The 14,611-nt window shown below is 39.9% G+C and overlaps 1 protein-coding gene across 1 annotated transcript in view; it reads left to right on the forward strand.

Annotated features, from left to right (window-relative positions):
- The window catches only part of LOC108110645 (semaphorin-1A), a 113,950-nt gene that overhangs the window by 60,735 nt on the left and 38,604 nt on the right, over nt 1–14,611 (forward strand). Inside the window, 1 exon segment of the mRNA XM_017219747.2 lies at nt 9,071–9,167. Coding sequence (XP_017075236.2) covers nt 9,071–9,167 — 97 coding nt within the window.

Consider the following 14,611-nt stretch of genomic DNA (forward strand, 5'->3'; position numbering starts at 1 on the left):
AGCGAGATTAATAACTCATTTTGTTTAACAGACATGCCCTTGAGCCAAATTTTGTACTCTAAAACTGCAGCATTGAAGTTAAAACATAGACATATTTTTGACATAATAATTAAATAATATTAAATTTACAAAACATTTCAATTGAAATGAAAAACATTTCCCTATTTTAATAAACGAATTGACACTGCGCCATAAATTTACTGAATCTTTAATCCCTTTGACCGACCGACCAACATATGGACATTTTTCAACATTTATAATCTGAAAGACACCAGCTAGGCAGGTTGTGGCAATCGGTGGCCCCAATTCGGGGCAGATGCATCGATGCAAATTGGTGGGCGTGTTCCAGTCCAGCCCCTCTCACCCAACCGAGCTGCAAAGTTAAGCCCCCGTCCGCTGCCGTTTGTGTATGTGACCCGGGCAGTTGCTAACGCTCCATTTGACATGGCCTACTCTCAGAGATGGAAACTACCTTTAGGTATTTTTTTAGAATTGCATTTTGCTTTAAAAAAAACCATATAGGTATATATCTAGGTACATTGCTTATAATCTACTGCCTTCTTAAGATTAAAATTATATACAATCCATATGGTATATTTATCTTTTGGCACACATACCCAACATACCCATTGTACCCGATTTGGGTCAATTAAAAAATGTACCTTGCCCATCACTGGTAGATTGGTGCTCTATGTTAGAGTGCGCGTGCCACGTGAACCACAAAAGCCCAGCAAAGCTGATTCCGCCCGGTGGCAGCGTCCGTTTTATGGGTCATTGGATCATCAGTTGAACGGCAGGGGAGAGCGGGAGACTGGGGAACTAGGGACTCGAGATGGAAGAGCCCGTTCCGGATCCGGGGACTGATGAAAAGCTAGCGAACGCATAACCTACATGGTGCTGTCACGGCACTGAGATGGCTCAGCCACGTCAAGATGAGCCGGGCAGATGTCCTACGAACGACAGGCAAACGGCATCATTAAACAGGAGCAAAGTGCCCATCCTCGTCGTCGCCATCATCAGCTTCATCATCATTCGAGCGGAGCACCAGTTGGCGATTCCACCAGAAGATGGGGGTCATGTATTGCCATGTGGCAATACACATCAACTTCAGCACGTGCTTGCGACTTGGGGCACTGCAAAAAATTAAAATCATCCAGGGGACTTGACTTGAAGTCGTCAAAATGTTTATTTCCTCTTTTTTGAGAGACATGAGGATATGGGATATATGTCAGTTTTTCGCGAATCATAAGTGCCTAGGTACTAGCTGATGTTATGAAGGTTTGATCAATTTTATGAATTTTACGTTTTTAATACTTCAAAAATGTTAAATTTTCCCATTGATTTCTGAATTTCTCTAACAAATACTAAACCTATCTTGTAGTTTTTGAAAACAATAACTTCTAGGCCTGCATCTCTGGCATAGTTGATTCACTTAATGTTTTTCTAGTCCGCTTTAGTGTGATTACGCCTTGAACGTGTTCTATCGCTGTGAGAGCCTCATCCTCAGCCTCTGTGGGGTTTTCCTTGAAATTTTCTTTCTGTATAAAATGCATCGCAGCATACATGTTTGTATCTGCCTTGCCAGCGCTCTGACATTTTGGATTTCGTGCCGAGCATTTCTTAGTTGGTGGCCCCCTACTTTTGCCGTGGCATTAAGTGCAGCCGATTTATGGGGCAACTGCAAGTCATTGTTTGATTGTGTGCGTGCCCCAGTCAGTCCTGATCAATTACACCCGCCGACATTTGTTTGGCGGCGGCGGCTCTCTCGGTACCCAGAGTCCTTGGAACTCATGGCCCCCTTTTAAACAGCCCAGGCTCGTGCTCATATTTGTGTGCAAGCGGCATATCATTGTCACTGTAATAAGTGACGCGTGTACTTAGTGCATACACCTGAGTCCTGGAATCGAAGTAGTGTTGAGAGTTGAAGACTTTTCTTAGCTGAATTTGGCTACTTTCATTAGCCTTCTATGTTATAAGACTAATTTACAAACCAGTTAGATATGTCTATAAACTTTGATCACCTTTTAGGCTGTAAACTAGCTAGAGAACTCTTTCATTTCATTATATAACAAATAAGCTTCTTATGTTCCAATTTAGTATAACTTGAGTTTCTATAACAAAAGCGGGAATAATATAAAAAATGCAACATTAAATCGGTTTTTAATACCTTAAAGTTCTTGAGATTTATTTGCAAACGATTTCTAGCTATTACTTTCTAACCTAGCTAATTATTATCCGTCAAGTGTGACATCACTGGCACTCCTGGCAGCTAGTGATTCATTCTTGTGTGCCCCAGTTGTAAATGGATGTGGGGGATATGGGATATGGGCATGGGTAGTGAAGTAACCTGCACCTGGCTGAATGGCAACTGGCAGCCAAGGTACATGCCTCCCATTTCGTGTTTGTTTAGGCACATGTAAAGCACATCTTATCTGAGTCATGTCGCTGTGAGTTTGGGTGCCAGGAGCCAAGATCCGGGATTATGCGAGTAAACACATGGCTGGGCAGGATGGGGGGATGTGGATGTGGAACTCCAGAGTGGCATCATTTAGACCCTGTTTGGATAACATATCACGTTCTTGAGAAAAGCGGAGAATGGGGTTCTTAATGACGGGTGGAAAATATGTCTCAAAAATTGTGTATTCTAAAATATGAAATACGTAAAAGCGAAAGTTTGTTATTCATAATCAATTAATAACAATAATAGAACCTTAAAATATGTCGGAGATATATGTTATTCACTTAAATTATTCATTTTTAATGTCAGATAAATACAGTTCAGATGTTTTCTTACAACAAAAGATTCGAAAGCAACCTGCCATCTCTTACTTAACTCAATCCTCTCCTTTTCTCGACATCTTTTCTCCACTTAATCAAACTTATTTACCCCCGTCGAAATTCGCAGATAAAGTTCCTTCGCACTTCGCTGCATACATATGTCTGGTGAAATTCTTTGGTTTCCTTCGCGGAAACACCTGGCAATTTGTTGCGACAATTTGTTGTCATTAAGGAGCCGCCCAACTGATGTTCCAACAAGCCGCGAAAGGCATCAACAGGGTCGAGAGATGTCGGCGGGATATGCTTTCTTTTTCCCGTCGACTGAACGCACAAAGGATATCTGAAAGCAGAACAGCGACGTGCGTAAATAAATGCAATATAATACAATAATAATTAAAGCAGCAACAGCAGCAGCTAGCCAGCCAGCCAGTCAGGCAGGAATACAACACCGAGGTCGTCCGGCAGCTCCATTGGTCCATCCTGTGGCGCATGTGCCTGGCGTTAATTGCTGCATAAATGGCATGAAGTTCATATCCTGTCACATTTCGTGGCAACCGCAGGTCGTGCAAAGGAGCTCAATGCCCTCCCCGCAAACACAGCTCTTTCGGCCTAAATGAATTTACAGGCCTTTACGGCATTTCCCTTAACATCTACCGATTAATTTCATTTCGCTCCAAGCACGCCTGTCTTTGGTAAATGTATTGATTTTACTTCAAATTAAGTAGCACAGATGTTGATGTTCCTTAAAACTACAAAATGTTTTCCATATTATCCTGTTTTTATCACTATTTTACAAAGCAAACATAGTTTTCCGTAGATTATTGATTTATTTACCAGGGGTGCTCAAATTCGTCTTACGGCAGAGCAGTTACTAACACAAATACAAGAAAGCGTGCACATACCTATTTAGTGAAGCTTTTGTATTGGTTTGCAGCTCTGCACTGAGAGAAAGAAAAACTGTTTGCCAATTCCAATGCGAAATAAACTTTAAAGTGTAAACAGAAGTTATAAGGAATGAAGTTCAGTGCAAGTGTCCGAAGAGGATCGAGGAAGAAACAATAACAAAAAAAAATGACTGTTGGCGACGGAATGAAGCGGAAAGAGGGACACGAAAAATTGTTTCTGGAATAGCAAGAAATTCGAAGATGATCGGGGAAGCAACAAGAAAAAAATGCATTGCAGTTGGCGATGGAGTGAGGGGAAAAAAGAAAACGAAAAATTGTGAGTAGAATAGCAAGAAGTTCGAGGATGATCGGGGAAGAAACAAGAACAAAATATATTAGAGTTGGTGACGGAATAAGTCGGAAAGGGGAACACGAAAATTTGATAGTGGAAAAGAAAGGATGATCGGGGAAGAAACAACTAAAAATGTATTACAGTTGGTGACAGAATGAGGCTGAAAAAGGAACACGAAAATTTGTTAGTGGAAAAGCTCTGCGGCCACTCAAAGCTTATGGAAAAAAAATCTCATGCAGCGATAATTTACAAAAAAAAAAACGATAAGCACTCCGAACACAGGCATTGAGCATTGAGCAGGCATAAAAACATACCAAAAACTTTTAAAATGTTTTTTCTTTGCCAGCTAAACGAATTCCCCAACATTTACATAATTCTTTTTACGCGCTTTGATTTTTAAATATATATATTTTTTCTCTTTCATAAATTGATGATGAATTCGAATGTAATTGGCAAACGATTTGAAATATTAATGAAGCTTTCAATGCGGCGAGGAAAAAATCGTATCCCCCAGCTATTTATTTGTGGGGTTTTCCCTCATATTAAACAAATATCCAGGCGTGGCTGTCGTCACATGCGCTAAATAAATTTGATTTTGTCAAAAATTGTTTGCATTAAAAAGCGAGATAAAAAGAAGCTTATGAAGTGGAAAAAATATTCCCCACTGATTGGGCTTTGTGTTAATGCTTTTTTTTTTAGAATCTTTAATGAGATAATGATTTGTGATTGTTATTTGGGGTGAAAGTTGTGAAAAAACTCAATTGGTAATATGAGATGCAATGGTATAATGTTTTCTGATAAGTTGATAAGCTGATGACTGAATTTTCAATTATACTTAAGCAGATTTCCTGCTGAAATGGGAATGCAAATCTGTGTTTAGCCATTAGCACCTGTAATACAGTAAATCCCCCTATTAAATTACAGTGTTACACCGCAAAAGACGAAATTCCATCAAGATGGCGACCTCAGCAGAAAGACAACTTTTGGTAATGGCAAAGCAAAAACAAAACAAAGCCAATCAAACATTGCATTCGAGGAGGTGAGATGGGCCTTCGATAAGCTGGAATCCGGAACTGTCCTGTTCCTGGGTCAGCTCGCGGCTTTCATTTCAGATTTCATTTCGAGGACCTCCTCCGGGAGGTGGATAAACTCCCGGACGCCCTGAATTTCGGCCTTTTGCCATTTGCTCTTTTCCAACCCCCCAACACTCAATGCCACATGCCTTTTGTGCCTCCGATTCGGTTTCGGATTCGGATTCTCCGATTCGGATTCAGATTCAGATTCAGATTCTGTCTGGTCTGGCCTGGGCCTGGTTCTGGCTCTGGCTCTGGCCATTTGATGTGTCCTCTGTCGACCGTTGGCGTTCATTTCAATTAAATGCAAATCTCAACGAGGGATTTTTCCTTCTCCACTTTTTTCGGTTGCTTTTTTTTTTTTGGATTTCCCAGCCGCCGTGTTATTGTTGCCTTACTTTTGGGGTGTGTGGAATCGTTTCCAAAGTCGGGAAATGCTTTTCACGCGTCGCTGCATTTTGTTTTCCGGCAAGGGAAGCCGCTTTTCTCTTTCGTTTTTTGCCTTTTTCATATAATTTTTATGAGAGGTGTCAAGAATACATTTTCTTGAAGGGAAGTCGGAGTTTTCTTTTTTTAATAACTCCACCATAACTTCGAATTTAAAAGACTGTAAAGAACTTTTAGGTAACTTTAAGGTGTAAAAAAGGATTTCAAAATTAAATTGCCTAGAAATGTAATAAAAAATGTAGATAATTATCTTAAACCTGGTTTTTCATCTTCTCACAGATTGAAAACATCCATTTGGATGCTGTTCATAGCCATCTTAAGAGTCCTGGAGACCTCCGTTTTGCATTTCTTCCTTCCGGAAGCCTTTATTATTGACAGACTGCCATTTCCTGGCTCCTTTCAGCCGTTTTTTATCGCCTTTTTTTTCACTCTCATTTCTCTCGGCGGCACAAAGAAGCAGCATTTGGCTTGCATTTAAGAAAAGGTTTTTGCATTTTTAATGCTGCATTGTTGTCTGCCCTGGACCTCTATCTCTCTCTCTCCTTCTATCTATCTCGCCACGAATTGCATACGAATGTGGAAATATTTTTGTCGGAATAAAGGCCCCGGCCTGGTCATCACACCTGGTCATTATTTTTGTTTGGCCAGAACCGGCTTGGCAAAATATTTGCTGTTGTGTACAAGCTGCTAAGGGATTCCGCAAGTACGAATACAAAATTCATTAAGAAAATATTTAATAATCAGCCGTGTGTCTGTGTGTGATTTGTGAGTGTGTTTGTACGAGTATAAGAGGTGCCAGAGGATCGAAAAGTTGACCATTAAGTTGCTGGCTCCTTGCATGGTCACGTTCGCAAGTCAATGTCAAACACGAAGGACTCGCCTTTACCACTTGCTAGATATATATACTTCTATATATATATGTACGTATATATATATATATATATATACGACGTACGTCAGAAATTTTATTTTATTTTCCGTTGAATTTGCATAATTTCGAGCAGTCAGAGTGGCCCTGGCCGGCGGTCCAGTTGATTAAAGTGATAGACTCTGACACTGGGCTCCCTTTTCTTTTTGGCCGTCTGGCTGGCAGGTCCTTTGTTCAAATATACATACTATGCGAGTGTGCTCATGGGGAAACAGGAATTGGACTGGGGACCGCTATGCTTTCTGGTTTCGTTTTTTTTTTCTTCCCCATTTTTTAGTTTTCAGTTTGTTTTTGCAAAGTCAAGGTAAATATTAGATTTTTGGTTGCGGAATTTCTCGCTCTTTTCCGGTTCCACTTTTCCCTCTATGCAGATGCGAACGTGTGTCCTGTGTGTGTCTTTGTGTGCGAATAGCATTGTGTGCAGATGTAGGTAAGGCAAATATTAGCTTACAATTTTGGGCTTACAAAGTTTTTGGCCAGGTCGACAAAAGGCCCGCGGTGGCATTAAACAAAAGTTGGAATTCTAGCACAAAAAGTGCTCCGAGGGGCAGGGCTGAGTAATGAGATGGCACAGGCGGGGGAACGCGGGCTGGGCTTAGGTCTTTTGTGAGTGAGAAAATGCTTCAGAGACAACAAATGAGAATCATTATCATACAAATGAGAATGGTTGAGAGCAATGGAAAAGTCTTGGTAATAATCTTGAAAAATGAAGTGAGAGAAATGTTAGAGTAAAAGAGAGAGAAAATTTTTTAAATGGCAAAAGATTCATAATTACTCTTATTTTTGCTTGTTAGTTAATATACTAAACCTTAACCTATAACTCCTGCCTCTTCTTAACTTAACAAATAATTTGTTTTTCAATTTACCCTTATCCATTATTTTCCCTAACCTTCATCTTAAAGGTTTTCCTCCTTTATCAAGTCATGCCATATTTCTTGACTTTTTTGTCTATCATTCCACCGTTGGCATTTCTCATGTTTTTGTCTGCAATAATTATTTTTCCATTCGTTATTTTCATTTTCCCTTGACTTTTCCTTAGCTTTTGTTTTTGTTTTTGTTTTCTTTCCCTTTCCTTCTGGGCTGCTGAATGTATTTGCTGCTTTTGTTACTTTTAATTACAGTGCCAAATTAAAAAAATGTCGCTTCATTTGAAGGGCTCTGTTGCGGGTCCAGGTTTTAACTTTTCCTGTAGTTGGCACACTTTTCCACCATACCATACCCTTCCTCCTCTCTTCCTAAAAAGAGGAGAAAAAACACACACCGCCCCCACAGTTGTGCTCATGTCCCGCGTGTCACGTTAAATGTCAAGCAAACAAAAGGCACTTCTGTCTCGTTCATAAAAGCGTTCATTCTACCCATTAATTTTAGCATTCGTTTTTTGCCATTTCCAGTTCTGTTTCAATGTTTTTAATTTTTTTTTTTTGTATATTCTCACCCGTTGAAATGAAAAGTGGACGAACATGAAAAGCGTCCAAATGCTCTTTCAATAACCAGGTGGCATACCCCAGTCGTTTTTCCACGCTCCCATTTCCGCGTTGAAAAGGACATCGAGTGAAAATGAACAAAAATAAAATGAGGAAAACTTTTTCGCTCTTTTGTGGTTGACCGAACATTTGCAGTTAAAAGTTAAAAGCTCACTGAAAAGGTAAAAAAGTTGAGGAAAATAAGAAAAAATATTTTTAGCTGCTGCATCTTCATTGATCGAAAGCTTTAAAAAACGAGGGGAAATGCTAGCTTGAGGAGGATCTATGAATTTGCAATGCATTTCCGGGGGTCATTAGGAAGTATAGTTGTAAATTATAAAGAATGTTAAATTAATTGGGTTGTTCGTAAAAGGTGAATGTAAAATAAAGAGATTTGAAAGTGGAAAATTGATCAACATTCTTGCACCAAGCTTACTCGTCGTATGAGTAATATTTTTAGGATAAAGTTTAATTACAACATTTGGATAGATCTGAAACTGAATAAAGTATCGCAGCTTCAGAGTTTACCTTTCCGTTTAATCCCCGTGGCAACTGGTTTTTATCGGCCAGACAGATAGATGAACTGGTTGCAGTTTGTGGCAAGTGGCAAGCAACAAAGATTTTCCGGAACGGTGGCAAAAAGTAGATGCAAATAAGCAAAGTAAACAAACGACAAAAATTGTACTTGCAGCTGCTGATTATGTTGCTGTTGCTAAACGGGCTATTCTTTAGTGCAGCTGCCCTTTTTTGCATATCAACAGAGGGAAAGTTGCCATCAGGACATCTCCTTGTCCCTTGCCCCCCCCTCCATGCGGCCTCCTGCTCTATGCTCCATTTTCCATTTCCATTTCACCGCCCCCTCTTTTTGCCAACTTCAGCTGAGCCCGCCATGTGGCAGCAGGATTTTACCTCCTCCGCCTTTTTACTTTGCTGCCAGATTATCCGCTTGCCTTTTTCCTTTCTTTTCAACTGCTTTTTGTCGCCTTTAACGCCGCCTAATTGCCTAATTAGGCATTTGCTGGCCGAACCAAAACCATCCGGCCAACTCATCTGTCTTTTAGCCATTTTTCCAGGCCATCCAGCTGGCCCGTTTGTCCTCCGTTGCAATTTATTTATAATCCTCTTTTCTTTTTCCGCCTTTCCAGGTCCCGAAGATGTACTGAAGTTTGTGGGCAATGAAAGTGTCGTGGATCACTTCAAGCTCGTCACCAAGGATGGCAATAGTCTGCTCATCGGTGCCAGGTAAGTGACCATTTATCCCATAACTTTAAAAAATGAAAACTTCTAACCCAGCTGATGATTTTCACAGCTATTTTGCACTCAATACTCACTCCGCTTTCACTTCGTTACAATGTCATTTCCCCGAGGTATAGATTCCGTGTAATTCGGCTTCGGAGAATTAGTTAAACATGTTTAAGTGAAACTTCTTTGAAGAAGGGAAATTCCAAAAATTCGGCAAGGATAAGGGCAGGGTAAAAATTCACATAAAGCAAACTTCAATTTACTTTCCGCAGACATTGTATTTAATTTAAGTAGAAGATACGAGCTTGTTCACTTCCCCCAATACATACGTACAAACATGACAAACTTTCTTCAGGGCCACAAAATGGATAGTACGTATACGTAATGGGAAAGATGGTTGAGTAGAGTAGAGTAGAGTAGAGTAGAGGAAGTCTACCGTTAGCTAGTTCTCGTGGCAACTTTGATTTTGCAACGCTGGCAAGAGAAACAGAAACAAAAACCCAGTGCGAAAGGAAGCTGAAACTTTTGCAGCAGGTGCCCCAAAGATATGAGGAACTGTGCTAAAGTTTCCACTACTTCCTACTTGAGATATAACCCCAGAAGACTTAAAGGGTTGCCAACTTTTCGGCCCAGACTCGACTCGAGCCTTCTTTTTTTGGTGGGTGTATGGGAGGGCTTGGGTCGCGACTGCATACTACTGAGTATTGTACATTTTGTCGTTGTCAGAGACCACAAAATATGTTTGCAGCAAATGTTGGGTTTATTATATTTTGCCTAGACAATGCCGGAGCATATATGAGCACACAAAACACACCCACATTAGCACTCACACACATGGCCAAAGCACTGACATACATATTAAAATGTTGCATACTTTTTGGTTGCCCAACGAGACTTAATAAACTTGCCTGATTCTATGTCTTTGCATGTGAGTGTGTGTATATGAAGCGTCGTGGAAACTTTTTTTAGTCGAGGAATGCATGCAGCTTGTAATAGAAGGCCTCAGCATATAGGAAGCAAATTCCTTCTTCAAATAGAACAATGTCCAGACTTGGCTTCAACTTTAAATAGTTTGTGGTCATTCAATGCAAACAGAAATAAATGAAAAACTCAGTTTCCTTGGGTTCAGTTTGCTGGGAAAATAAATAAAATATTTACTGATGTTTATAAGTTTGACCAGTATTTGAGAAGTTTTAGAAAAATGTTTACAAATATTAACTGCAGGAATGTTATAGTCAATTGATTTGTGATTTTGTTTCAGGGTTAGTTATCTCAGCTGTCTATCTCATTTACAGATACTTTAGCACCTTATTTAAAAGCAAACTTAATCCCCTAAATAATTTCATTTGATATTAGCTATAAATTAGATTAAAACCCCTCCCTCCTTCTGAGCAATAATTTACAATGTAAGGATAATGAGGCAGTAAAATGCAAAGGCATAACTACATGAACAGAGCAGGAAAATTAAAGGAAACCCACGCATACACACACACACAATCGCATAAATGTATATAAGTACAGAGGGCTATGGTTAAGGGGTTTTCCTCAGTTCTCTTGTATTTTTTGTGTATTTTCGCACGCATGAACAAATTTGTATGCCGGCAATGTCGTTGCCAGAGTTGCCACTTACGTGATTAATGGATTTTTAACAAGTTGCACACTCGCACTGCCAAAAGGAATTCACACACGCACATATCCACTTATCAGACCCCAAAAAGAGTCAAAGTAACCAAAGGAAAACCTCTCCGGCGACTGTTGGTGAAAGCCAAAAAGCGCCACGTGTGTTTAAGAGTGTGTGCCAGTGTGTGTGAGCTTGGATTTCGTTGTGTGTGCGTATATTTTGTAGGGTGTATGGTTAGGGTGGACCAACTAAACTAGGATGACAGGCGGAAATGCGAATGTGACACGCGTTTTGCATGTGAAACGTCATGAACAATGTTTTTTCCTTTCTTTCTTTTTTTATTTTACAAAATAAAAAGGAGAGAGTGGCAAGGAAAGTTCTGCGAGGGAACTACAACAGAACGCCCCCTTTTCCTTGGCATAGCTATACCGTTACATTTCCTGTGGCAAGCAGCAGGTAGTGTGTTATGTGTATTATCCCGCACCTGATGTCAGGCCATGTCAAAAGGAATTTTAAAACTCTTATAATCGTTGCCTTTGAATTAGGGGCAGATCTGGAAGGGTTTTCTTTTATGTTGTTTGATTTTTTTTATTAAGAACTCTGCAAATGAGTTATGTTCATTGCTTCTTAGGTTTTTTTTTACAAGATATCTCCGTTTATATTCCCGAAACATAGTACAAACGCTTGTAAAACCACGCCAAACCCTTGTTAGCCAACGGAAAACTTTCACTTTCTATTTCTGCTAGGAACTTTAGAACCCCCCATCCCCCATTGCTGAAACTTTAAACTTATTACTGTAACTACCTTAGCTATTACTGTTGGTATCTCTAGTGACACTTATGCAAATAAGCTGGAAGTGGTTGTCTAAGCCAGGACACCTTCCGTTACCATCCATCCTGCAAAACTCAGCGTGCGCTGTAAACGTTCGTAAAGCTTTTTCCTGCTCGCTTTTTTAGATATTCTCGCTGTGATCTATAAATATTCCCCAGCAATGCGCTCGACATGAAAATTGGGTTAACACATTAAGATGGGAAATATGTGCCAACGTTTTCCCTGCTGTCATTGCCACATTCCATTGCCATGCGATGCGGTGCGATGCCATGCCATGCCATCGCCATCCCCAAAACCCATTCCCATTCCATATCGTTCCGCGCCCGTACGTTTCCGTTCCATTCCCTGGATGTCAGGTTGGCAGGCAATCGAATGAATCGCGACAAAGGCGGAAATAAAATTGCTAAACGAACAAAGGAAAAATCCATTTCGTTGCCTAACGGGCCTTGATTCATTCGCCATCTCTCTCGCAATCTGTATGGGTGTGTGTGTGTGTGTGTGTGTATGGGCTTGTGTGTCTGGCTTTGTCTCTCACGATTCGAGTGTGTTCTATATGTCAGCCTATCCTTTTGGCTTTTAACGTCTTTTTCAACGCAATTGTGGAGACGGCACAGTGGTTTATTTTTGGTTTTAAGTTAAACTACAAAATTAAAATATATTTTAAAAATATACGTTGGGGTTTTATTTATTATATTTCAGTTTATATTATATTTATTGATTAACTTAAGTTTATTTTACACTGCATGTACACTGTATGTTTTTCACTGTACTCCCCGTCTTATTAGCTCATCACTGAGCACCTCTTTTCGTCGTCGCGTCTTCTCACCAACTCCGCGATCCTCATGTCGCTCTCTCGTCTCGGGAACGATGCCATCGCGTCGTCGTCTTTTTCGTCTGCGTCTTGATCGTCTCCTTCGCCAGATGGTCAACCGTTACTTAGTTTTTGTTTTGTTGCGTAGCATTAGTTTAAGATTCAGATTGGTTGATAAGTTAAATGTTGGAAAAGCCATGAAACAGAAGTATTATATAGTTAGATGGCCAAAAAACGAGGCTTAAAATTTAAGTTAAGATAAATTCCTTTTTCCAAAATATATATTTAGTTTATAGTCAAATCTTAAAGAGCTTAATTAATATAGAATTTCGGGAAAATGTCTTTTTTTATACAGTTAAGATCTGTCTTATCCTACAAACCACCTCGAATTAGAGAGAGAGAGAGAGAGAGATCCTAAGATATAGTAATTCTTCCTATATAACGACCTAAATTTCTCTCCTATCTTTGCCCCACTGTATAGCTTGCATTCGCCTATCCAATTTTTTGTATGCAATTTTCCTTTTGTCGGCAGGTCTGAAAATTCCTTTACTCACAAAAACGCTCATACACACACACACACACACACCCACACTCACGGCGGTGTCCATCTTTTATTTCGTTTTACGGTTTTCGTTCCTGTTCTTGTGTCGGCACTGTGCATATGTATGGGTGGAGTCCTTTGTGCAACCGCACAACAATCATTTCTGCACCGCAAATTCATTTCCGTTTGCGCTGCTTTTTGGCTCACACATACGCATTGAAGGTGTGTGTGTGTGTTTGTGTGAATGGCGAATGCATCCGCTAATTTCTGACGATTTAAGTCCATTTCTGCGTGGCCAAAGGATTGAAATGTAATCGTCCTAATGAATGGATTGAGTGATTTCGAATTGAATTTTTGTTGTGTGTTGGCCATATCAATCCCAAGAAAAGTCTACGTATTGTTTTCCCCCGGCCATTGTTTAGGCCTTTGTCCTAGAGTATAGGAGTCAGGAAAGGTATTCCTCCTGGGGCCATGGGCCATTCTTTTAGAAGCTCTTTGTATGCAGAGTACATATCGTTGTTGAAATAGTAGAAGCTTGGCTTTGATTGGTAAATTTCAATGTTTACTGGGCAGTTTACTGTTTCAAAGATTTAAGTTTGAACATTCATTTATAGTTGTTATAAATTCCTAATTAAAATGTGAATCCAGGGAAACTTTATACTAATGATGATGGTAGAACAATGGCAAGCGCAGCATTCTGATACGCGTTTTAATGATGTGTTTTCATCGATAGGATAACATGGCAGAGCCAAATAATTCATATAATTTCATATTTAGATAACAACATCATTAGTTTATTTCATTCAAACAATAGAGGATATGTTTAGGATGAGCTGCATTACCCTTTTTTTTTTCGGCCTTTTAAAAAATGCTGACAGACATCCCAGTCTGGCCAAGAGTCAGCAAATTAAAACCATTTCCGAAATGCTTTTAATATTTTATATGGCTTTGGCTAGAAGAATGTCCAATTTTGGCAACCAGTTGGAGTTTAATCATGCTTATGAGACCACAATGATGAAATGCAATTCGCTTTGGCATGTTTGCCTGTGGCCGGGAACAAACGCTCCGCACACCTGACTTGGCCAAAGGGAAAAAGTCAAATGCCACCACCTCCTGGTTAACTGGACTGATTGGTTTGGTGGGTGAATGGGTGGCTGAATGGGTAAAAGGTTGAATGAGGGTTGGGGTGTTGCAACTACAACGATATCAAGTTGTGGGTCAGCTCCAGCTCGGGCAATTCACATTTGGGTTTTTGGCATTTGACAGTTTCGACATTTTCTGCCTCCATTGAGTGAATGGCACGGTACAACGTGCTCCTGTTGGGAGTTTGGCTGCTCTTGTTGGGCACTTAGGAAAAAATAAAACCAATAAAAAGATGAGTTAAACTAACTTAGTAGCTGTAGCTAAGAAGAAAACTTGATTAGCATGCAAAAATCATGTTTTTTTTAGGTTTTTCCTCTGAAAATTATCAATTAAACTATACATTTTCTATATATTTTTAAAAAATATAGTTTTATCTGCTCTGCTATGCTATTTTTTCCAGTGTAAAATAGGGCCATCGAAAGTCCTGAATCCAGAATTGGCTTAGTCAGCATCATCGAGTGATGTGAAATGAAGTCGAAGCCGTATCCCTGGCAGAG

This window comes from Drosophila eugracilis, unplaced genomic scaffold, assembly GCF_018153835.1.
Source record: "Drosophila eugracilis isolate 14026-0451.02 unplaced genomic scaffold, ASM1815383v1 contig_353, whole genome shotgun sequence".
Taxonomy (NCBI): domain Eukaryota; kingdom Metazoa; phylum Arthropoda; class Insecta; order Diptera; family Drosophilidae; genus Drosophila; species Drosophila eugracilis.